This window comes from Euphorbia lathyris, chromosome 10 (assembly GCF_963576675.1).
Source record: "Euphorbia lathyris chromosome 10, ddEupLath1.1, whole genome shotgun sequence".
Taxonomy (NCBI): domain Eukaryota; kingdom Viridiplantae; phylum Streptophyta; class Magnoliopsida; order Malpighiales; family Euphorbiaceae; genus Euphorbia; species Euphorbia lathyris.
In genome coordinates, this window is record NC_088919.1 from 31,429,084 (window position 1) to 31,456,063 (window position 26,980).

At 37.1% G+C, this 26,980-nt stretch overlaps 1 protein-coding gene across 1 annotated transcript; it reads right to left on the reverse strand.

Annotated features, from left to right (window-relative positions):
• Positions 1 to 4,254: 4,254 nt before the first annotated feature.
• LOC136210041 (kinesin-like protein KIN-7K, chloroplastic) lies at positions 4,255 to 26,980 on the reverse strand. The gene is made up of 25 exons (XM_066001717.1): positions 26,811 to 26,980; positions 26,536 to 26,708; positions 26,006 to 26,303; positions 25,777 to 25,874; positions 24,676 to 24,765; positions 24,518 to 24,570; positions 24,107 to 24,172; positions 23,967 to 24,020; positions 23,804 to 23,863; positions 20,341 to 20,419; positions 19,277 to 19,344; positions 18,000 to 18,062; positions 17,387 to 17,491; positions 16,010 to 16,114; positions 15,787 to 15,894; positions 15,562 to 15,708; positions 14,395 to 14,577; positions 14,063 to 14,221; positions 13,392 to 13,616; positions 13,150 to 13,290; positions 12,940 to 13,065; positions 12,817 to 12,867; positions 12,216 to 12,263; positions 11,921 to 12,121; positions 4,255 to 5,045 (listed from the first exon to the last, which is right to left on the reverse strand). Exons 3-25 carry the CDS (start codon positions 26,251 to 26,253, stop codon positions 4,479 to 4,481), a joined length of 3,045 nt encoding a protein of 1,014 aa, XP_065857789.1. The 5' UTR covers positions 26,254 to 26,303; positions 26,536 to 26,708; positions 26,811 to 26,980; the 3' UTR covers positions 4,255 to 4,478.

Sequence of the window (26,980 nt, forward strand, 5' to 3'; positions counted from 1 at the left end):
AATCAATCTAGACTTTTACAAAAATTGGAGTTGGTGTAAGAGCTTGCTTTTTCTTTTCAGACAGAGCTTTTTTTATTTTATCAAAGGTTGACTTGATGAAGATCTCTCGTCTGTCTTATGTCTCATTCAAGTAATGAATTGGCCTTTTATAGTGATGTTTGAGGCACCAATTATTTGAATCCCGACATAGCCGTTGTGGGGAAACATTCATCTTTCGTCACCACTTGGTCAGCACTCAGTGCTGCAGGCCAATCATGTCTTCTGTCTTCGTCAGATGCCAGGTTTGTCTTTTTGTTGACGTCAGATGGTCCATGCTCCTTTTCAAAAAGTCTTCCAGACAGATTTCTGTGGCTTCTGAATATTTCAGAAAATGGACAGACTTTGTCTTCCAAGTTGACCGATCATTGACCCTGACCTGACGATCACTCAGCTTGACTCAGCGGCTTCGCCTTCAAGCTTTTAGAGGAAGACTTTTTCTTTGTCAAAGCTGAGTTGCATTTTACTCAGCTCCGGCTGTGTGACTTTCATCAGCTGACTTGGTCTTGACTTTCTCTTATACATTTTTAGTTCATATTCTTATAAATCAACTTACTCAACATTGAACAAACACATTAGTACAATTAAATCAAAGCACTTAAATTTAATTGTGTTGGGATATTTTTTATCATGGAGATTTACTTAAATAATTTTATCAAATCAAAATCATGTGGAAAGGTGTTTCAACACTTGCCCATAGGCACGCTCCGCATGGACGTTGGATTAAAGAGGGATTTGTTTTCCTTTTCTTTTCTTTTTTTACGTTTGAAAGTTTAATAAAAATCACGAAACGAACACGAACGAAAGACAATAATTAAAAATAACACTCGAAAGGTGAAAAATTAAAAATCGAAAGGAGACGAAAACAAAATTGCAAATAATGGAAAATGTGTATGGTACATATAAACAAAGGTTTGGAGAATGCAAACCGGTGCTACGTTTATATTCGGAGTAGCTCGACTTTCTCAATGGGTGTGATTATTGTAGGATGTCCGTATTAGAACCCGGCGGATCCGAACCCTTACCGTTAAAGAGAGTTATTGCTTGTCCGGATTCTCTATTTTTAGCCCGCGGGTTTTGCTCGGTGTTTGTCGGGAGGGTTCACAGTTGCCTCTCCTGTTGTTGACGATTTAAGTGAGCCACTTGGTGACTCAAATCCCTGCAAAACACCTCATTATCGGCAAGACGTGTTAGAATGTCCTTAAGTAAGGAAGTTACCGATTGGCCTTGCACGTTATTGGGAGGTTGAGCATTTCGCCCTCCGGAAACATTTTGTGATTGGCCTAGCCCATGCTCCCTATATCCGTGATGAAAGTTGGGTGGGGGCCTCAATACGTTATTATTATTGTCGTACGACAAGTTAGGATGTTGGTATCGAGGCCTCCACCCGTTATCACTATTATTGTGGTGGTGTGTGTTCGGGTAGGAGTTTGAGTTAGAGTTGTACCTTTGGTTACCTCCTACATAACTTACATTTTCGGCATCGCCGGTAAAAGGGCTACCGGTATGGTAATTGTGTCCGTCATGATCTCCACCACGGTGATTGCATATCAGGACCTGTGCATCTTTGTTGAGGCTCAATTTTGTTATCAAAGCATCTAGTTTCTTATTCATTTCGACCATGGAACTCTTTGGAGCCTCTTTCTCCATGGTGAACGCTTGATGTCGCGGTGGTCTGGCAAGCCGATCTTCTTGCCACTGGACGCTTTTCCTTGCGAGCTCGTTGATGAGCTCGTATGCTTCACTTACTGATTTCCTAAACAGGTCCCCACCTGCTGCGGAATCCACGGTTGCACGATTTGTAGGTGTTAACTCATGATAAAAAGTACTTACAAGATCGTGCTTGGGGGATGTCGTGGTGTGGGCAACTTCGGAGCAACTTTCGAAACCTCGCCCAAGCCACATAAAGGGCCTCGTATTCGAGTTGCCGAAAGGAGGTGATGTCATTGCGCAACTTCACCGTTTTGGAAGGTGGAAAATAATAAGAGAGAAACTCCTTCTCGAGCTCGTCCCATGACGTGATAGTTTCGGCCTCCAATGAATGCAACCACTCCAACGCTTGGCCTGTCAAAGAGAAAGGAAAAAGTTTTAGACGTACGGCCTCAACCGGGACACCATTTTGCCGAGAAGTATCAGCACACATAAGAAATTTATCAAGGTGTTCGTTAGGATTCTCATGAAGTTCTCCTCCGAATTGTCCGAGTTGTTGGATCAATTGGATCATGCTAGTCTTGATTTCATATGTGTTGGCCGGAATGGTGGGGGCGACAATTCCGTTGCAATTTTGTGGCCTATGTGGAGCTAGGATCTCCATCATTATCCTTGTGTCGTTGCTTCCTCCATTTCGGATGTTGTTCACCGGCGGGTGATAGGGACGTTTTGTCCCTATCTTTTAGCATGATTTACGGATTAATTTTGAGCTAATAATTAAGTGTAATTATAAAAATAAGTGTGTTTTTAAATAAATAATAAAATAAAAATAAATTTTGTGTCTTTAGTGAATTTCCTTTACTTTTGATTAATTTCAGAAAAATAAAACATCAAGCTAATTCGGTTCTCGAGAGTCGTATTTTGCAGGTACGGGTTAAGAATGAACAATTGATAAATCAATAAGTATGCGGGGTGTGGAATGCTACACGCGGGGCGTAGAGCAATTCCCACTAAGTCACGGCAGTCAACCCACGCGTTCCCACACAGTCAACACCTACCACGCGGGGCGTAGAGCATAGCATGCGGGGCGTGCAAGGTGTGAAATAGTGACAAATGTTCCAGGAGCTCATCCACGCGGGGCGTCCCCAGGTATACGCGGGGCGTGAAGAAGCAACCATGCAATATTAAGTTCCAGGAGCTCAACCATGCGGGGCGTACTCCGGTCTACGCGGAACGTGGTTGAGTCAACTCCTCTGATTCAGTCCATGCGTAAAAGAAATTATCAACGGAATGGGTTAACTGGCAAACACGCGGGGCGTCCTCCCTTGCACGCGGGGCGTGCCATGTGAAACATGATCTACTAACCCCTCAATTTTACAAATGTAAGGGCAAATTATAAATTTAGCCCAACTGAAGTGGTCTATTAACATATTTAACCCAATTTGCTTCCATCTCACCAAATTAGACAATTTCATCCCTTTTGGATAAATATATCCCTAGTTCCATTCGACTTCTGCTTCTACTCTTGCTCCTGCTTCTTCTTCTCCTTCTTCTTCATTTCAACTTCTTCTTCGGTTCATCTTCTTCAATTTGTTATACCAATCGTTAGCGATTTTTGAGATTATTGAAGTATTCTAAATTTTGGAAAGGAAACACAAAACAAATGAAGTTTTCCCATACAAATGGTATGTTTTTAGCTTATACGTCTGCTTTTCTCGCTGGTCTTGCCTCTTTCTTCATCTGTAACGGTATCGTTTTAATTTCCTCTATTTTCCTCCATTGTTATCGCATTTCATCACAAATACGACAACAGTTGTCGCATTTCTTCACAAATGCGACAACAGTTGTCGCATCTGCGATGTCGTAGCTGCAACAGGAGTAATTTTGTCGCAAATGCAACAAATTTCATCATAAATGCGACATCACAGCAATTCAATTGTTAGATTTTTTCCTTTCTCATTTTTTGAGCTTTTGATCCTAATCCTCTTACGCAGACAATAATTCTTCAAAGGTTGAACGAAACATATCTTCTCTCTATAAACCGACTTTTCTCTCTCTACAAACATAATCTCTTCTTTCTCTCTATATAAATCACTATCTTTTCTCTGAAGACTTGGCGGTAATGCCAATTTCGTCGATTTGGAACGGCGAAGAAGACGTTGAGAGTCTAAGAAAAAAGGTGAATTGAAATAAAGATATTCTTGTTCAAAGTGGATGAAAGTGTCTAATTTGGTGAGATAGAAGCAAAGTTGGTCAAATATGTTAATGGACCCCTTCAAATGGGCTAGATTAGTAATTAGCCTAAATGTAATCAACTGATCACTTACTTGCAAAAAAAAAAAAAAATGTAAGTTGGATACGTAATGTATATTGCATGTGCATTAAAAAAAAAATTACTCAATATATATATCCATTCACAATTCTGCAAAATTATTGAAGTTTCTAAGCATTAAAATGGCATTATAATTTGAAGGGACTTCAGGTTTGATGAGCTGATTTATCGCGCATGTAAAACGAATGGTGCAAAGTATTCTAGGCGGGGCCGAGACCTGAGTTTCCTTTTGCAGCTAATCTAATTCTTTATCTTATATACGATTGATATGATTCCTCACATTAACAGTATCCAAAGTGAGACCCACATGAAACGCTAGTGGGTGATTACTTCACAAATATTGACAGGAAATTTTTACAAACCAACAACACTTCAAAAAGATAAGGGGAGCAAATCACTCGAAATGCACAAACACCCTATTTGCCCCCATTTTCTGCACACTTTCTATCAGAAGCAATATTCAGAGACCAAAATCATCAACTGCAATTCCTAGAGTCTCTCCAATTGATTCTGAATTATCGATTTCAGCCCCATGGGATTTTTTCAATTTTGCCACTAGAACCCACATATTAGCGAGTTCGTTTTCAAGATAAGCTTCTCTTTGCTTAGATTCCTCAACCTTCTTTTGAAGCTCAACCTCTCTCTCATCTTTCTCAACTAAAGCAGCTTCATATTGATGTTCTCTTTCTCGACTTATAGCTAACTCTTTCTTCAGTTCTGATGTTGGCCCAACTTGCTCCTGGCGTTTCACATTATTCTCTCTTCTGCCATTCCGAACTATGCTGTTGGTTCTACTACGCTGTATTGGCGAGTTCTTCACAGCTGCCAACTCAGCAGCTAGTCTCTCATTATGATTCATTAGCTTGGCAACTTCTTCTGACAATGCCTTGAGTTCAACCGCAGCAGCTGAGGCTAGCCCTTTTGCGTACGAACTCTCATCCGCCAATTTTTGGTTCCGCATTTCTAGCTGTTCTTTCGACTCTGTCAATGCATCAAGTTTTTGCTTCAGTTCTTCGATCTCATTAGCCTGATGGACAAGAAAAGATGAAACAGTTCATTGTCACAATCAATACTGCAGTCGATATATGATGAAACTTTGGCTGTAAAATGTGTTACCAGTTAGGACTTAATTTGAGAAAATACAGATTTTCTGGTATATATCACTGCTTGTGTTCAAATTAAAAAAATTCAAACCAGACCATGACCAACTCTGGTCAAGCTTATTTTACAGCTCCATACTAAAAGGGTAGAAAGACTCTAAATCAATGCCCCACACCACCCTACTGAAGAGTTTAAAAGTGAGTGCTTGAGATAGAAGAGCAGAGAATCAATATGCTTTGCAACTCGGACACCAATTCTAACAGTAATCACTAAATATTAAGTGATATTTGAAATTACCTGAACTGACATAAACAAGTAAATTTATGGGTAAATAATTTATTAGTCCCCTACTTTTTTAGTAACACGCTATTTAGTCCCCCTATTTTGAAAAACACATTCTAAGGTCCCTATCTTTTGCCAATATTAATCATTTGGTCCTTTTGTCTATTTTTTTTAGATTTTTAACTGAATATATCTTAGCTTTTAGTACAACCATAGTACAATACAAAATGACCATGTTACTCTGTTATGTTATATCTGTCTTTTTATGCTAAATATAACGGTTAAAAGTCTTAAAAAAATAGACAACAGGACCAAAGAGCTAATATTGGCAAAAGATAGGGACCTCATAATGTGTTTTTCAAAATAGGGGGACTAAACAGTGTGTTAGGTAAAAAGTAGGGGAGTAATAAATTATTTACCCTAAATTTATTGATGAAACCTAAAACTGAAAAATTTTAGTTGCAGTCATTTCATTGTCTCTATAATTTGTTGAATAAATTCGCCTAAACAGAAACGATAAACATAAATATAAACTATATTCTCAGTAAACCAGTCCAGGGAACAAAGAAACCACTGAACCATAAAACTATATGATAGAGATCCTGGTATTGCGGATGAGGGCTTTCTAGCTCAACCAGCCCATGGGCCAAGAGAGCTAAAAGTTTACACGTTTACACTCGAAGAAAGAACAGAGCACAGGGGCAAGATGGGGTTTTGCTGCTTTAAGTTTGTTGAGTTTGTTTTTGCCTAGGGAGGTGAGATGGCATAGTTAGTAATTCCTTTTTGGTAGCTGTCATGATTATTCAGTGGGGTGCATTTTGTAAGAGAGGGCAATTGTTTTTGGGTTATCAAACGACATTGTTTGCTGGGCTCTGCTTGAGAGTAGAGAGGGAAGTTCTCTTCCTATGGAGGCTCTGCCTTTTCCTTGTATCTCCTCTTTCGGATAAATAATACATTCACCTTCTCCCTTTTCATTTGCAAATTCTTATTTCTTATTAGTGTTTCCTGTTGGAATCCATAGTAAGAAATATAAGATGTACTGCAGAGGATATTTTCTGTTGTAAATATAGGCGGGAAAATGTGCTTAGCTGTATTGCTGTAAAGTTACTTTAGAGCTATATAAAGCTCACACCTATTGTACTGTTTTCTGTAATGAGAAATCTAATAACAAATTCAGTTTTCTCTTCATAGTTCAAAGATGGTCTCAGAGCTTCTAGGTTCCTAGAGCCATTCTGTCAATGGCCAAAAAAAAGAGAGAACTGAAACTGAAGGAGAAAATCAGTCGAAATCGAAGACTGGAGGTACAGAAAAACCGAACAGGGCGCATTCATCAACAAACGCAGAATGAGAAATGAATCGCAATCAGAATTCAAACAACAACGTACTCCCGGAAAATGTTCAAGTCATGAATCCCGCAGATAATCCAGGTTCTGTCTAGTTACTTCTCCTTTAACTGGAAGTAATTATAGCTCTTGGCGTCGTTCCATGCTTATTGCTTTAGCAGTCAAAAAAGCGAACAAGTTATGTTCTACAAGATGATTTAATGCCTGAAGTTCATGCGCCAGAATATGAGAATTGGTTACATGGAGATAATCTTGTCTTTTAGTGGGTGATTAATTCACTTTCGAAGGAATTAGCAGATGCTTTTCTGTTTGCACCTAATGCTAGAGCTTTGAGGCTAGAATAGTATAGGTATGGTGAACATGACAGTCATTTGTATTTTCATCTTAAGAAGGAATTGAATGGTATTGTTCAGGGAAATCTTACTCTTACTGTAACAACATTTTTCAACAAAATCAAGCCATTGTGGGATGAAATTGCTGTTCTAAAACCTATACCTAACTGTAAATGTAAGGAGGCTAGATCTATTGTACAGAAAATGCCTGATGATGATCAATTGATGCAGTTTCTTTGTGGTCTTAATCTTGACTATGAACATGTGAGGAATCAGGTTCTTCTTATGGATCCCTTGCCTAATCTGAATAAGGCATGTTCTATGCTGCTTCGATTGAAAAGCAAAAGGAATTTAATACTGCTGAAGTTTCCAATGATTACGCTCATCTTTCTGTTGCAAATAAGTCATCAAATAAACGCAACACATATGGAAAGTCTGTCAAGGACAAGGAGGATAAAAGCAAACTGTATTGTGATCTTTGTAAATGCACAAAGCATGACAGAAGCACATTGAGATCGGCAATATTGTACCAAGGGTTTCTTTAAAATATACCGAATCAGTATAGCTATCTAAGGCCCCTAAATGAACGCTCAGTGATAAAGGAGGTAGGGGTGCAGAGATAGCCAGGAGGTTTTTTAAGATTCACGGCTATCCTGAATAGTGTAAGGGCTCTAAGCCAACTGGAGCTGTAGGCCAGCAGTCAGGGCAATCTGAACAGTCAACCAAAGTTTTGTTTACACAGGATGTTTCTAAAACTCCTTTTGATGTTTGTTCTGACTCTGATGGTGGAGATGATAACAGTCCAGTTCAGATAACTTGATATGCAAAAAGACATGCAAACGATTATGCAAGCTGAAATCCAGAAGTATCTCAAAAAAAAAAATGTCACATAGCAAGCAAACATCTGCAGCTGCTCCAGATTTCACTGCCTGTGCCTTTGCATCAGCATCAGCATCAACATCAGGTATTTCTAGAACACCTAATCTGGTTTTACCTGCAACTGTTGGTTCAGTGGGAGTCTGGATAACAGACTCAGGGGGCAACAGCTCACATGAGCCACTGTTTGTCTCTATTTACTATCAGAAGCATTCATCCACCAAGGAAGGTATATCTTCCTGATGGACCTTCGCAACTCGTAACCAAGATGGGTTCCATACGTTTAACAGTTTCATTTTGACTAATGTCTTGTATGTGGAATATTTCTAGTATAACTTGCTTTCAGTTGCACAATTACTTCAACATTCTTCTTTGAAGTTAACTTTTGCAAATCAACAATGTTTCCTGCAGGACCATACCTCCATTTCTGTGTTGGCAGTCGGTACTCTACATCACAACCTTTATCAACTTACTTCTAGTTGTTTTTCTAATACTGCTTTATATACTGTTAGTCATGAAACTGAAGATGTAAAAGCCACGTTGTGGCATTGCAGATTAGCGCATGTATCAGCTCAAAAACAGAAACATTTGTAAGTTTTTAATTCTTCAATTATTGTGCTTAATTGTGATATTTGTCATAAATCTAAGCAGCATAGAAAGCCTTTTGCACATAGTTCTATTAAGACCAGTAGAGCTTTTGAATTACTACACATAGATTGTTGGGGCTCTTATAAACAAAAATCTTTGACGGGATAGATTTATGTTAACTATAGTTGATGATTATACTAGAACAACATTGACTATTCTTTTCAAAATAAGGATCAGGTTTCAGTTTTGTTGTCTAGTTTTATCCAAATGATTGTAACTCAGTATGATACAACTGTCAAATCTATAAGAACTGATAATGGCCAAGAATTAGTTGGTCAATCTTGTCAAGATATTTCAAGAAATTTGTTATTCATCATCAAAGAACATGTGTCTATACACCTCAACAAAATGGTGTTGCGCTCTCAGACATTTGACTAAGTGGCCAGGGCTTTGCTGTTTCAAGCTGGTTTTCAGTCCAGTTTTGGGGGGAAGCACTTTTACATGCTACCCTACTTATCAATCTCATGCCTACAAAGGTGCTGAAATGGGATACACCTTATTACAGGTTACATGGGAAGATGCCTGATTATGATAAGCTAAGGGTTTTTGGGTATTCGTGTTATGTAGCAAACACAAATCCTCATAAGGATAAATTTGACGAAAGGGCTTTTGAAGCTGTGTATGTTGGACAAGCTTTGGGACAAAAGGGCATAAAGTTTACACTCTCAGTACTCATAAGTTAAGTGTTTCCAGGGATCTATTTTACGAAGATAGATTTCCTTACAAACCTATACCATCACCAACCTATTCTGTTTTGTCGCCGAGCACGATACACTTTTTGGTGATATTACTGATTCTTTATCGGTTCCTATTCCACCAGCTAATTCTTGTGAGCCTATTATCTCTCCTTTGTCACCTATTTCAGCCTCTTTCTCTAATCCTGTTTCTAATACTCAAGCTTCTAATTCTCCTCAGTTTTCAGCCCAAATAATCAATCTCCTATATCACATTTATCTTTACCAATTGTTAATGTTCCTTCTATCAGACAATCAACTCGATTTCCTAAAGCTCCTACATGGTTGAATGACTTTGTAGTTGATACTGTCATCTCCGATGATCATTCCCCTAGTTTTTCCTTTTCCCATCCTTATCAATCCTTTTTAACCCAAATTACTAAAATCCCTGAACCTAAGAACTATCATGAAACTAGTTCCAATCCTGATTGACAACATGCTATGTAGCAGGAATAAGACCTAGATTTTAGCTCCTCTACCTCCCAACAAGAAAGCTATCACCTCTAGATGGGTATTTCGTATCAAATACAATCACGATGAGGTAGAGAGGTATAAGGCTAGGTTGGTAGCAAGGGGGTATACTCAGACTTTTGGAGAGGATTACACTGTGTGTTTTTCACCAGTTACTAAAGTAACTACAGTGAGAATGTTTATAGTTGTTGCGGCTAAAGGCTGGCCTATCCATCAGGCAGACATCAATAATGCCTATTTACATGGGCCTATCCATCCAGGAATAAGACTTTACATGGAGCCTCCAGAGGGATACACCAAAGCTCAACCGCATATTAGTGTTGGATCAAAATTGAAAAGTCATTTATTCATTCCTCATATCTATCTATACTATATATAATAACAGAAGCAGATATAAATAAACAAAGGAAAATTGAAAAGCTATATATACATATATAGGGGTGAGATCCAGTGCGACAAGGGGTCTAGGTGTGGCAAGGAGCTTATTGTGTGACATAACAAAACTACGTAATTTTGATGATAATTGAAAAGGGCAAGGTGGCAAATTTGTAAATAAAAGAAAATAGAGGATAGAGAAAATTGTTTTATTTCTTTTCTTTAAAATATATTTTCCTGACCTTTCTAACCTCGTTTTTCGAAAAATTTTATACTATTAGACTCGTCTAAATTAGACGGTCATTTTGAGATCCCTGACGGTCAGGTCAAAAAAATTCCGGTGAGCGGAATCCGGTGGGCGTTTTCAGGTGAGAGGGATACACCAAAGCTAAAGTGAGAATGTTTATAGTTGTTGTTGCGGCTAAAGGCTGGCCTATCCATCAGGCAGACATCAATAATGCCTATTTACATGGGCATATTGATGAGGAACTTTACATGGAGCCTCCAGAGGGATACACCAAATCTCAACCGCGCATATTAGTGTTGGATCAAAATTGAAAAGTCATTTATTCATTCCTCATATCTATCTATACTATATATAATAACAGAAGCAGATATAAATAAACAAAAGAAAATTGAAAAGCTATATATATATATATATATAGGGGTGAGATCCAGTGCGACAAGGGGTCTAGGTGTGGCAATGAGCTTATTGTGTGACATAACAAAACTACGTCGGTTTTGATGATAATTGAAAAGGGCAAGGTGGCAAATTTGTAACTACAGCTACTGTTTGTGAGATCAAATGGTTAGTGTACTTGTTGTCTGAGTTTGACATTAAACCAGATTTACCAATTCCTCTGCAATATGATAATCAGTCTGCAATTTATATTGCATCCAATCCGGTGTTCCACGAACAAACAAGTCATATTATTTGTGAGTGTTTACTTGAAGGGTTCATCTCAACGCCTTATGTTACTAGTAATAGTCAATTGGCTGATTTGTTTACCAAGCCTTTTAAGTTTCAAATATGATAGGAAAATAGGAATCTAAAGGTAAACTTCAGGCAAAAAAGAAAGAAAAAAAAAATGAATCACTTGCATTTTATGCAGACGCAAAACATGATTGGCACTTGGGATAGCATTATTAACCAGATCAGCACCATAACATTATTATATAATTTTTTCTTTTCTTTTTAAAGAGTAGAAAGAGAATAAGATTATTTAATTACATAACCACTAAGGATACTTAATTGGTGTCCTACCAAATAATTGTTGCTCAAAAGTCAAATCCCCCATCCTTACTCTAGCCCATCTCTACTTTATTTTTGTCATGGAACCATTTGAACTAAAAGCTCAAAGATCCACTCCATATTAATATCTGACACACCCCCACACACGAATGCCCACTGGGCTTGAAGTGTGCACAACACAGGCCCAAATTACCATGTCCTGCAAATAACTCAACAAATGGGGCTGCCAGGAATCGAACCCTGGACCACTTGGTCACACTGGCTCTGATACCATGTCATGGAACCAATTGAACTAAAAGCTCAAGCTAATAGTTAAAGGTCCACTCCATATTAATATCTGACAATTTTTAAATATATTAATTTGAAATATTTTATGTTTCATAGGGTTGTTCATCAATTTGTTTCTACATATAATTTGACATTTTTGAACATGAGAACAAAGCTTCCTATATTACTGAATGATGGTGTCAAATGCTTAGAGAACAAACCTGTACTTGTCGAAGCTCTTCATTTCTTTCTTTTGTTGCTGCAATTTCCTTGTCTACCTGATCTTGTGCATGAAGGCTTTTTAAGTCCGAAAACCGTTGTGATAGACTGGGTGCAGGACTATGATTTCTTGTCTCTAGAGCATCAGAGAGCTGCTGCTTCAATGAGACAATTGTCTCCTGCAATCCTTCACATTCAAAGATCTGATAGAAAAGAAATGTTGGGTCACAACGGATTCTCTTTTGATAAACAAAGTCATATACATGTGCATGTATATATTTAGTTAAGTTGCTTGACCTTATGGTTAAGCTGCTCCTGAATTATCCGATTATCTGCAGCTTTAACCTGGAAAAAGATGACACACAAACACTTATCAGATACAATAAATTTGTCATTAGGATAAGATACATATGGATCATTTGCATAGAATATATAAACATTTTATTGTCGTACATTTACATAAGGACATTGGCATGCAAAAAAGGTCTTGATACAAATAAAATCATATATGACCCATGATCCAAAGTACTATTTTTGTATTTGTGTCTGGCTGTTTTAAAAAAAATTACTCTGATAGAGCTGGAGCAACAACAATCCAATTAGTCTTAAGAAGCAAGTGCAGGTGATTTAACTTTAAATGGTTATCGCCACTGGAACCATTTGACTCAAAGGAGGTAAGACCCACAAATAATATTTATACTATCTCCTAACACAAACTCGACATGCAAATGCCTCTTGGGCTAGCGTGTACAAACTAGCTCACTCTACCATATGTTGTAAGTTCAATCATAAATGGCGTTGTCGACAATCGAACCCTTGACCCTCTTGGTCTGAGAAACTCTATACCACATCATGGAACCATTAGACCCAAAAGCATAAAGTTTATAAGATTGATTACCTCAAGTTCGAATGACTTTTCATTCAATTGTGCTGTCAGGTCAGCCATCCTCTGAAGGAGAAAACAATTACTGGGTTAAAGAGAGACCCGCAGTAGTTCAAAAATAAGTGAAGGTAAACTTACTTCAGAAATTTCCAATGCATCCATTTTGTTGTCAGAAGCCATGATGGAATCAGAAATTTGCTTTTCCAGTAAAGTAATTTGTTGATTCTTGAACTTGATTTCATCACTTAACCTCTTCATCTCCACCTTAAATAATAAAGAAATGGATCACAAAATTGAATTAGGCTAAAAGCAGCTAATGAAAAAATGGATTTGAGAACAGTGTAATACATGAATCTGTTCCTTCTGGGGATTTCTAGAAGACTCCTCAGATAATCTCTTCAAAGCACTTGAATGCAGTGCCACTTCTCCAGACAATATCTTCTGTTGTTCCCTTAGAAGATCAATTTGGTCACTTGTTTTTATGCTGGTCTGCAAACAATGAGCCAAAGAGAGTTAGGACCTACAATCTATGCACTACAATCCTCAACCGAGAAGAAATAGTAAATTAGTAAAAGAGAATATTAGCATACCGAAGGAGTTTCTTGCCCAAGAAAACTGTCCTCAGGAATTTCTCTATCTGGTCTAACCTCTGATCGAAGATCAGCCGATGGAGAGCTTTCTGCAAGTAAAGGATTTGAAAACCTGGATTCTGTATGAAAATTGCTATTTTCTGCTTGAGGTGTTGAGGGTGTACTAATAGACTTCACCCCACTAGATTTATCAGTAGTACTTGTTCCCATGCCACTATCTCGTTTCTAGTAAAAAAAATGTGAACTACAAGTTATGCCAGTAAATGATTCTTGCTTTAATGAGTTCTGCAGGGTAAAATGATACAAAGCAAACAACAAAGTTCAATATCTTACAAGACAACCAATTACACTTAACTCGAAACATCTAGATAAGTCCTTCTATTGTGATTTTAAGACTGCTCCAAAATTCCAAGTTACAAGAGATCGCATCAGTAAAGTGATTGTAATTCATTCTGAATGTCAAGTACGTCTTAACATATTATATATATATTCCCAAGTACTGTACCACATTATATATTTGTTGCCAAGTACTGTACCACAAAAAACTAAGGAACTGGATTGTAGAAGAGAATCTCATAGCTGACACATTTTGTCAACAAATAACGCATTTCAAAAATAGACAGTGGCAGCATAACCTAAGCATCGAAAGAACTAGAACTAAGAATACATACCCGTAGCTTTAACCAATTTAGCAAGCCCTGCTTCCGTGGTTTCTTCTCCTCCTTAAGAGTATAATCTGTACTTTCACTGTTCCCTTGAAGAGAAACATACATGTCTATGTTTTCATCATCCAACATCAAATCCCGTCTTTTGTATGGTAGGTACGCAAGCTGCATAAAACCAAAAATAAACTGCAATTAGATCAAACCAAGAGTAGAAAAAAGGTGTTAGGGAATCCCCATAAACAAACACCACTCTTATATCCATTAAATATCAATGGTAATTGGAGCCACGGTAGGAAAGTACTTGGAATAAAACAAATTTGACAAATTCATAATAGTACCTCTTCTTCTCCAAAGGAATGTCTTCTCCTTGGACCAGGACGGTGAGGAACCCTTGATGATTGAGAAGCTTTGGTGGAGACTAAAATTAACTTTGTCAATCTTTGTATTCTGCTTAACAGAGCTGCTTTGGCTTCTTCTTCCTGTTCCAATCTTGACTGCAACTTGAATTGACCATCTTCTAGCTTTATATATGACAATGATGCATCAGATAATTGGGCATCAACTCAAAGAAAAAGGAAAATAAAAAATTCAAAGTGCATATCCACAGGCAGAAATATCATCATATGCATCATTTGAAGTCTATAATGCATGTACATCATTGTCCAATCAAACGAAATGGCTGAAGATTGCATATGTCAAGGACAACAAGAATAAATCAGGCTCACTGACTTCAGGATATTGTCTAAAACTTGCTGCAGGACAGACAATTTGACCATGACTCTTTACCAAATGAAACTATGGACTTCTCAGACACGATTGAAACACATGAATCTGCAGAGTCACGTTCCAATTTTAGAGAAGAACTAAGCTTGTGGCTCAACTTTATATCATTCTATCTGATTTTTGTTCCTAGAGTTGGGACTTAACCCTTTTCCATTAATCTAGAGTAGCAGGCTTTAGTGAATTCGTAGATGCTCATTTATAAATCAGAGCTGAATTAGAGCAACAGCATTGGCGATTCTCATTTTCATGTCCCCTAAACTAGACTAAGAAAGCACTCACTTTCTTAATTGCATAATCAAACTGTTTACTATAATGATCCGAATATTTGCCTTCTTTTTGTCTTATTAATTTTTTCGTTTTTCAATTAAGTTCCATATATCATGCTTAAACGGAGGGCGAGCCTTGGCGCAACGGTAAACGTTGTTGTCGTGTGACCAAGAGGTCACGGGTTCGAGTCTTAGGAGCGGCCTCTTGCCAAATAAATTGGTAGGGGAAGGCTTGCTCCCAGTACACCCTTGTGGTGGGACCCCTCCCCGGACCCTCGCTCAGCGGGGACGCGTAGTGCACCGGGCCGCCCTTTATATCATGCTTAAACCATGAGTAAACAAAAAAAAATAAGATGAATGTTCTCAAGCTAAATTCGCTGAGATTAAAAAAAAATAATAATAAATAAATAAAAAAGAAGAATAAGAATATTAGCAATTGTAGTAGAAACCGTGTACCTTCTGTTTTAGGAGGACAATATCATCTTCCACCATGTCTTTTAGTAGGGGAACCGTCACGATACCCCTCTTCAATTGATCTAACTCTTCCTTCAAACAGCGTATTTCATGTTGATACTTCTTGATAAGTGATTTCTCGTCAACAATCTGAAATAAAAGTGATTATATCAGATATTTCAAAACAAGATTCCCTTGGAAATATATAAAATCAGAAGGAGAAAGTACCTTGTTCTGTGCTGCTTTAATTTCAATGTGTTTAGCACGGTGGGCAAATTTCAGAGTATTATGTGTCTCTTCAGAATTGCTTGATGAAGGAGTAACAGTGCAAATAAGCTGTGATTTTATACAGAAGATAAATGATAAACAGGAAACAGTGGCTGTGTCATTCATGAGATATATAATGATGAGATGTGAAATTTTTTTTTTTTTTTCAAAAAGCAGCACGTACTGATACACGACCATGACCACTTAATGATGATTGAAGAAGCCTGGTCAATTTAGAGTCCCTGTATGGAATATGAGTGGCCCTTCCATCTGTCAACTTCGATATTACCTATTAATATCACAAGTAGTAAAGCCAAGGTAAATTTATCAACACGTAGCTAACAGTTTAATTATTGCAAGAAATTCACTTAGACTATCAGATGAAGAGCATAAGTTATGATATGTATTATCTTCAATCCTTTAGTTAATTCAACAGAAATTACATTAACAATGCAAAATCATGAATGGAAATAACACAAATCCTCAAGATATAGTGCATAGTTGTTAGAATCGTACGAGTCATGAGTCGATTCGTACGATTCGATTCGATTCATGAAGAATTCGAGTCGTATCTATGGTACGACTCGGAAGCTTCATGAATCGGCCGAGTCACTACCGATTCGGCCGATTCATCGAGTCACCGAGTCACCCGAGTCAGTCAATTCAGGCCACCATTTAAAAAAAAAAATCAATTTTTAACAAGTAAAAAATGTACAGCAGAAGAAGATGACTATTCACTTTACAAAAACAAAACAAAAAATCGTACACAAGTTATGAAACACAAATAGTTTCAATTAGATGACTCTTCACTCTACAAATTCCAAAACCTTCGCTCTTCTTTTCTATTTATTTATTATTATCTTCTTCTACTCTTTATTCTTTCTATTTTTCATGTTTTGTTTGTCTCTACTTTCTTTTATAACTTGATATAATTTCTATTTAAATATTAAAATTGCATTTTTGGACTAATATTTAAAGTTAAATATGATTAATATTTTATTTTTTATAGCATTTTGAATTTGATCCGAATCTTACGATTCGATTCGATTCACGAGTCCCGATTCGTGAAATGAGATTTCGAGTCACGAGTCGAATCTCGATTTAACAACTATGATATAGTGAGTTAAAGTAACACTTAATCCAGCTAAGTCTTAATCACAATCCAGTAAAGGAACATAGTTCATGAATTATAAAGATGAATGACTAAGTAAATTGACCATGAGAAGCTCAATGAACTTTGCTTTTCTATCTATATTACAATTTGGGAATTGTGCTAATTCACATAAGAGAAAGATTAAAATAACAAACAGAATATTAGTAAACACAATGCAAATACATGAATACATGATGCTACTAAATATGGTCAAACATATGTTCTGGTGTGACTGTGAGTGTGTTGTGACGAGCTTTTATTGCTGGAATGACAAAACTTGATGCTATACAATTGATACAAGTGTTCTATAATGGTAAAGTTGATATGGCAAATTACATACATGGAAGATGGTTACAGTTCATCTACTTATGATGAAATTAGGCATATACAACGCATATAAGGCCTTACAGTTCCAAGTGTTAGCAGGCTCTTGTTAATGTAGGATCCTTCTTTCCGTCTCACACCAGTAGTCTCAGCTTTTGAACTTTCGGAACCTGCCAGATCGATGAGGTTCTGCAGGTGTAAGTTAGATATGGAAAAGTTAAAAGATACTCTTATAAAAAAATGTTTGTGTGTGTGAGAGAGAGAGAGGCAGAAAGAGAGAAGAAAAGTAAAAGACAAGAAATTGTAATAAATGCAACGTGTCATGGAACCAATTGAAACCAAAAGCTTAAGCTGATAGTTAAAGCCCAATTCATATTAATATTTTACACACCCCCGCACACGAATACCCACTGGGCTTGAAGCGTGCACAACACACGCCCATATTACCATGTCCTGAAATTTAATCAACAAATGAGGCTGCCAGGAATCGAACCCTTGATCACTTGGTCAGAGAGGCTCTGATACCATATCATGGAACCAATTGAACTAACCGTTTGAACTAAAAGCTTAAGCTGACAGTTAAAGGCCCAATTCCTATTAATATCTGACACAATGCAATAAAACAAAGTTGAATCAAAAGCGTAAAAGAGGAAGCAACAAGTATATAATCAGAATCTGAATAGAAGCCAGAATTTACCAGTTGAGACAAATTTACAGCCTCTCCTTCGCTATTTTCACCATATGCGCTACTCTCTATTATCTGCATAAATTAACAGCACATAGTTTGAAAGACAGAAACAAACATGCATGAATCTATAAGTAAGAGAATATATCAAAAAAATGTGTAAAAACTGCAACGTTTCTTTTGTGTGTGCGTGTGGGGGGGGGGGGGGGGGGGGGGGCTAATTTTAGCCCAGCGGTTGGGAGTAATTTTTCAAAGTCCAGAATGTTAGGGCTGTGCAAAAAAAAATTAGTCTCCAGCACGCTGAAACTTTGTCGTTTTGGTGTGTTGGCTAAAAATTATAACATTTTTACACTTTTTTTATTTTTAGTTATACATCAATAATAAAAAAAAAAAAAGGCGGCCCGGTCGCACTACGCGCCCCCGCTGAGCGAGGGTCCGGGGAGGGGTCCCACCACAAGGGTGTACTGGAGGCAAGCCTTCCCCTGCAAATTTATTTGGCAAGAGGCCGCTCCTAAGACTCGAACCCGTGACCTCTTGGTCACACGACAACAACGTTTACCGTTGCGCCAAGGCTCGCCCTCTAAGGGGCGGCCCGGTGCACTACGCGTCCCCGCTGAGTGAGGGTCCGGGGAGGGGTCCCACCACAAGGGTGTACTGGGGGCAAGCCTTCCCCTGCCAATTTATTTTGGCAAGAGGCCGCTCCTAAGACTCGAACCCGTGACCTCTTGGTCACACGACAACAACGTTTACCGTTGCGCCAAGGCTTAAAATTTAAAAAAATAAAATTTAATTCAAAAATTAAGTTATTTTAGTCTTAAAAGTAAGAAATTGATTTTTTTTTTATGGAAAAGAGATATAATAAATTCTTCAAATAAAAATGGGTTCAAAAGTATTATGAAAATAAGGAGTACATTGAAAGTAATTAATAATGGTAACATAGTTCTATAATTATTTGGAAAAATAAAGTTAAAATAAATAAAAAGCTTCATAAAATATAGAATGAGAATCGTGGGGTTTGGAACCCATGATCTCTCACCTTAAAACAAGCATCTTAAACCAATTCAACCACTTAAAACTATTGAAATAATACTACATAGGTTAAATATATTGAAATAATACTACATAGGTTAAATATAAACCAATAATAAGGGGGGACAAGGGGCGGAACCACCGATACTCAAGGGTGGAGCTGGTGGATAGGGGGCTCCGGCCCCCGGGCTGGATCCGCCCCAGGCTGCAACAACCAATTAATACTACATTTTGGTTCCATGAAGATAGTAAAACCTTACCAGTGTAAATATTGTATGGCTCCGGCTGCTTAGTAAATTGAAGTTTGTGGATCCAACATGTCTATGCTCTGTGCCAAACAGAAAAAATTTAGTAGCCAATTATAAGGAGAAATTGGCGAATTTTTCTCGGTCCATTTCAGTAAGTATGCTTTAGTATTTTAGCATGCGAGAAGTATAGATCATGCATCTCAATGTGCAAAAAAGACTATAGGCATCAGTACAAATTATACATATCAATTTGCAACTAGATAGAAGACAAATGAGCTAAATTTCTATATCTTGATAACTTGGTCATTGCTTATACAGAGTTTAGATTTTAGGGGTTAATAGATGAGAGTACAGATTGGCTATTTGGCATCACTTCAACTTGCTATCCACATCTTATCTGGACAGAAAATTCTAAAGCATAATATGAACCTACCCTATAAATATTCTACTAATTTAAATCTTTATATGGGAACTTCATATTTCTTGCATAAAGCATTCTGCAACTTAAGCTCTAAGTATCCAAGTAGAAGATTTGATGAAACAGGTTTTAAAAATTTCACTTTGCCAGAGTCGGTAAATCGCAATTCATTTGCCCCCTCCTTGTGACTGTGCAAGATCAATGCAGTATTTTCTTGTGTGCAATTCTTGGAAAGAAATTGGCTTCAACAGGAACTGCAAATGGAGCTTACGGTTTAGAGAGGATCTCAATGCAGGGCAGGGAAAAGAAAACCAACAACAGTTCTTGGCCAGTTCATGACTAAGTTGCAGAGAGCAAAACCAGGACTTTTCAAAATGTGGAAGCCAAAGTTCACATGAAAATAACTAAGTGAGAGTAGCAGTTACAAGTCTCCCATTTTTTTCTCAAAGATAACTTTTATTGTATAATTTTACTTAATCTTGCATTTGTTTCATGGAGGCATTTAACTTTGCAGGTCCAGGGACAGCATCACAACACTACCTTTACTGCTCGACTAGTAATAATTAATATCTTATTATCAAAAAAGAAATTAAATTAACTGACTGTACTATTCTGAATCCAATTGCTTTTGCTAACTATGTGCGATATTTGATAGTACCTTCTCCAGCTGCTATAAGGGAAAGGGCATGGGCAGGGGATAATACAACTTCTTCCTTTATGCCTTCAACAAAGGTTCCCTGCAGATATTAATTGAGAGCAATGAAAATTTTCTCCATAAAATTAAAATGATATCTAGATACATTATCTGGCAATCACAAAAGAAAAAGAAAGGAAAGAAATTCTAGAATAGAGGACCTAATGTGCATGTTCCAGTATATGAGAACTAAGAAAAGCAGCTTCTGCAATAACCATATGTGCAAAGTGAAAGAAGAAATGCCTTGAAATATTTTACTACTAGAATTCATAATCTGGAGCATGTCTTTAAGCCCACATTCTTCCTTGGAGGAAGCACTTGAGTCAATTACCTGAGCAAAATGTAATTACCTCTAACATCCTTTATGAATATCAAAACTTCTACAGTTTACTTGCCAAAAGATTGAGGTATATATACTTTTTCGCTGTTCATCTTTTCCACTTCTATTTGGGAGAAGCATTTATTTCAGGCTTGTGATAAGATAGAACTGAGGCTTTAAAATTCGTTGAATGTGAACTACATCTTAACAGTGCCTCAAATGATAGCATAGAAGACTAGGCAGATGAACATGTGATGCCCCATCATAGGCCCATCCTCTACAGTTTTACATGTGACAATATAAGAAGAATAGCAGAATCTCGTATCAGTTTCTATAAACCAGCAAAGCCTGAGATTTCAGGGGATAACTACCGTGATCTCATAACAGCTGGTATTGGTTCTCATGATGCAGAGAAGTGCACACCAAGGACCAAAACCTACCAAAAAAATTGAAGTCTGAACCCGAAGGTGAAGGCCCTTTACAAATAGTCAAATAGCATGATCCCAAAATCAGTAGCAGATTCTAATTTGATGTGTGATCCTAAACCAATGATATCATGTGTAACCCAGTAACAGTCTTGAAACTAAGAACCCATACAACTACAAGCATATGTTAAAATAATGTATCTTGCAATTCATGATCTAGAAAGTGGCAAAAGAACTATTAGAAATTGAACTTCTGGAACAAAAACTGGGCATATACCATAGACCTTTCACAAACCTATCATTGTTACCATCATTAAGTAGCATCTTAGGCTCCTTGTCTTAATTTGAAACTTATCATCTTAGAATTCAATAATATTTTGGTATAAAAGGGGACACCATGGGCACCCCAGTGCCCTTATCTGCAACATTCCAAGATTGCCTATAATTTGCAATAAGCAAATGTCAAATTACCTAAGCTCACCTCTATTTCAGAAATGTATTCCAAGCATCCAACACAATTTTAATACTCCTTCAGCAGACTGTACATAATTCAATGAAAAAAAGATGCAACCTGCCATATGGTTCCAATTCAAGTAACAATATGGGTCTGAAAAATACAGATTTTGGCGCATGGATTAAGAAAGTAATAAGATGTCTTAATTACAGAATTATTTTAGTAAAATTATCCCTATAAATATTTTTGGAAGATGAATCCTCCAATTTTGTTGTAATCAACATCAAACGCAAGGGTAGGCTTGGAAAAAATTAATAAATCTTCACTTGATTTTATAAAATAACAAACATTTTGAAACAAAATTAATTTCTTAAAAAGGCATCCTTTCAAGGACAGAGGGAGTACAAGTGAATCCAAGCTAAATAGAGAATGTACATCCTAAAATAGAGAATGTACATAGGCCTAGGTCATGCTCATGTTTGGAACTAAAAAAATTAAGTAAGTTGACCTTTAATAATCACTTGATCAGTAAATAACAGAAGGACAATCCACACTGATTCCAAAGAGATTGTACAATCACTTGGAACTTCTAGTTAAGCCAATGCCTAAACTGAACTGTTCAACTCATTCTCAAATGAAATAAAATATTAAAAGCTGAAAAATTCTATCAAGTACCACAACATCACCATTTGCATGGCTTAGTTTCATCTAAAATGTAAAAACCGCGGAACCAGTCAATGAAGTTCTTGGAAAATTAGAGAAGAATAACAGTGGAATATTAAGCAATACAGTATTAGAATCCATGCCAAAGGCAAACGTTTAGCATAACAAATGCCCAAGAATGTCGTTACCCAATTTTGCCGTGCATTTACACAGTAATAAAGGTTAAGATAACCCACTTGTCAGTAAATTTGATATTTGATACAGGAAATATTTAAGGCAGTGCAACGGACAGTTTAACCAGCTGCAGCAAGGTCATGGATAGTAACAAATTACAAGAACAGCTATCATTATAATAATTGTTATAGAATAAGTCAATGTAATAAGTGTAAGCATGGCTAAGTCAACTATAGCATGCCTAAGGCTGCTGTAGGACTGCTAGAGCTGCTGGTAGGGTCAGTTTGTCTCCTTGATTGAAGGAGAGCCTTGTATATACATGTGTATTGCTCTTAAATAAAACATATCAATGTAGCATCTTACTCTACATGGTATCCCATGTATTCTAGTGTATTCTAGTGTATTACATGGACTGTAACATGGTATCAGAGCCAGGTTGACCAAGTGGTCTAGGGTTCGATTCTTGGCAGCCCCATTTGTTGATTTAATTGCAGGACATGGTAATATGGGCCTTTGTGTGCACGCTTCAAGCCTAGTGGGCATTCGCGTGTGGGGGTGTGTCAGATATTAATATGGAGCGGACCTTTAACTATCAGCTTGAGCTTTTGGTTCAAACGGTTCCATGACATGGTATCAAAGCCTTGTTTGGTCTCTGCTTTACGTTTCTGGATTGAGATTCCAGAATTTGTTTTCGGCTTTATGAGCAGAATTTCTAGGTTTACATTTCTGGGTTGTTTCTTTCAGCACCGTTGTCTACCTTGTGAGCAGACTGTTTGGACCTAGGGTTCCAAGTTTCAGTTCTTCCACTGACGTCCCCTCTCTGTTTCCAACGTGTCTGTACGGTCAGTTTTCCGGTGAATCTCCTTTCTATTGACATTGTCGGCAGCCTCTTGCGCGATGTTTATATTGGCATCTGCTTCTCCGTTTCCGATGAGGATTGTTGTTCTGCTGTCGTCTTGTCATCTACCTTCCGCCTATCCGATTTGTTCTTCTGGGTTGCATCTCTCGGATCATGTTTTATTTTGTTTTGAGTGGTATTGTCTTAAAGACTATGTTATCTCTATCCGTAGCAAGCTGAGCATGACTAAAATCCATGCTTCAGCTTGAGGGGGAGTGTTATAGAATAAGTCAATGTAATAAATGTAAGCATGGCTAAGTCAATTATAGCATGCCTAAGGCTGTTGTAGGGCTGCTAGAGCTGCTGGTAGGGTCAGTTTGTCTCCTTGATTGAAGGAGAACCTTGTATATATATGTGTATTGCTCTTAAATAAAACATATCAATGTAGCATCTTACACTACATGGTATCCCATGTATTCTAGTGTATTACATGGTCTGTAAAAATAATCAAAGGCAGGATAAGAAAATAGAATAACAATTTGACAAGGAAGTACCTGGGCATCTTCTCTAATTCTCAAGTTCTGCCCAGCTGGATTCAACAAGTCATTTACAACCTGACAAAAAAATTAAAATACTTGCATAGTAAAGTTGCAGAAGAGATGAAAGAAGTAATGACATCATAACAGAAAGGCAAGAAGAAAAGACGAAGAAGCTAACCTCATTATATATCTCTAGGTATGAAACACGAAGAAGAAACTCCCGGTTTGGTGTCTAAGGCGTAGATAAATGTTAGAATTGCAGTACTGAAACAAAGATATAATAAACAAAATATGGAATTCACATTCCATGTACATTACCTCTTGAATAATGCTAAAAGCATCCTTTACTGCCAATGGTATAATTCCAGGGGACCTCTGATCACCCTGCCATTTGTATTACAATATAAGCATGTCATCTAATGTTAGTAAATCAACCCACAGAAAGAATTATGTTTATAGAATGCTAAAATATCCACTGATATTGTAGCATGCAATATAGAAAGTGCATCAGTTTTTAACAAAGCATGCAGATAAAATGCTTTCAGAGGATGAATTTCATTTACACATTCAACTCTCAATAGGAACAAACACATTGAGATTTCAAAATATGACAAGTTACATATACATCAGGAAAGGATATCAGAAAGCATAATATACAAAAGAGGAGATTGAAGTTTGCGTGGGTTACATGTGTATGAAGAAAGAAATTTAAATGCTAATTAAGCTTACATGCATAGTGTGAGTCTTCCCACTGCTTGTTACGCCATATGCAAAAATTGTTCCTTTAACCACATGTGGACACAAATTCAGAATCCAAAAAACTATATACAGAGATAACATGAAAAAAAAAGTCAGATGGCAATGTTTGCTAGGAACAGGTGATTTACCATTGATGCCTTCCATAGCACCACCCACCACATGCTGGGCAGCAACATCATAGACATGTCTTGTTGTAGTTGTAGGGCCAAACACTCGATCTAGTAAGGAATTTGGAAAGTAATTAGAAAATTAGTCATACAGATATAACTGAGACATAAAACAAAATATCAACAAAAAAACACATTTTCTATGTTAACAGCTTTGATGTACTGCGGTCCTCGGAGGAAAATATAAATACTAAGTAGCCTCTACAACTAGGAACCACAAATTATCAAATAATAGTTGTAACTATAATTTGACCTCCTGTTCTATGATGCATAAGAATGCCTGACAGAAACCCCTTATATAGTAGGCAACCTAATATTTTATAGAGAAATGAATAATGATAAAAGAGATAATTACAATAAGCAAATCTTAAGGTGACAAAAGGATTGATACATAACTGCAGAAAAGTAACTGATTGACGCCTGAACAGACATTTAAGCAAAGTTCATGTACCAACTATGGGTGTTAACCTGAACACTAATAAAAAAAAAACATGGACATGATGCACATATTTGAATATCAAAATGCTTCATGATAACATTCTTAATAATATATTATTTTCCTATAAGAATGTGTAAGCTCTTTGCAAAAATTAACCGAAGCAAGATGACTCCAAGAAACTTAAAATGATTATATACACCATTGATCGAGCTTTGACACGATGTATTTGTCTAAAATATGAAAATTAATGATCAACCAAGCTTCGATTTTTTATCAATTGAAAGAATTAAAAACTCAACCCAAACCAATTCAATAGAGGCTTCCAATTTTGGAAAAGTAATTATTTAACAAATAAGAGTTAACACAGTAGCCTGTAGCTTTCAAAATCGACAACTTCTAGTGGTACATACACTGGAATAACATCAAACATAGTCAAGTCGGTTTCAAATAGACTTTTACCTATAGTGCTCTACATATGTGGCAGTATGTAACTTCTCACAAGCAAATACATAGAAGCTGTCTTAACTGTGGTTTATTCTACTGCAAATCCAGCTTAAATAACCAATGATATTTGTTAACAGAATCAACTACTTGAGCAACCAACTTTAGTGTACATAATTTACCATATGCATACGCGATTGACGGATTATGTTCATTTCTGACAATAGTTTCTCCATCGGCATACCAAGCAATCTCCTCTCCTTGACGAATTTCTCTAGGACTACAGCATCAACAAAGAAATAAACAAAACTACTCGCTAAAGAATTTTATAACAATTTAGAAGAGAGGACGACAAAGAGAGAGATAGACGGAGAGAAAAGAGTCAAAGCCTGGCGGACAGAGAATGCAAACCTCAACGGGCGAAAACGAACTGTGACGGTTACATTTTCTTTGGATCTCTCTACCTCCACAGCGGCAGTTTCTGAGTAGAAATAATGTGGCTTGCTGCGAGCAGAAGATGAAGCAGGAGAGCTCTGACCGTCGATAGAAGTTTCTAAAAATTGCTTCGAAGATGATGTAGTAGTAGAAGAATGAGAATTAGCAGCTTTAGAACTGTTCGAACCTAATCTCTTCGATTTTGACCCTTGCTTTGACGCCATTATCGAATCACAACAATCCACTCCACCAAATTTCACTTAAACCATTAAAACTGGCAAAAAAAAAAAAAAAAAAAACTCAAAATTGAACAAAAATTTTGAGCTATAAAACAATCAAACACACTTTAGGATTCTGATTCCTTGCAGATAAATACAAAACAAAAGAATTCCAAAATATAGATAAATAAATAAAAAGCCCTATGAGCAACAACAAAATTGTGGACAACAAGATGCTAAAAGAAGAAAAAAAAACTATTAACAGTGCAAAAAACAGAGAGAAGGTACCTTAACAGAAAACGGAAAAACGAGAGAAGAGAAGAAGAGAGGGGAGTGCCGAGTGCATGGATGGATCTTCTTGGAAGTGGAATAGTTTAGATCTAACAAACGATACAGAAGGAAAGGGAGAGGGAAGCAAATGAGTGCAGAGCAGCAACACAATCATGCATCACTGTCTCTGGCTGCTCAGAGTGAGAGAAAGATAGAGTTTGTTAATGATAATTACCAGCTGTTTCTAAAAAAAGTAAAATAAATTTTGGTGTTTGTGTTTATATTTTTCTTGCCTTGTAAGCGATGCCCTTAATCAAAAGGCTAACTGCATTTTTAATCCAGAGTCGTCAAACCCCTTTTTGGACAGAGGAAAGAAAGAGAGAAAAGGGAGATTCCTGAAATGTAGAGAGAGAAAATAATGTATCAGGATTTTGGAAAGTGAAAGCCAGCAAGCAAGGAGCGA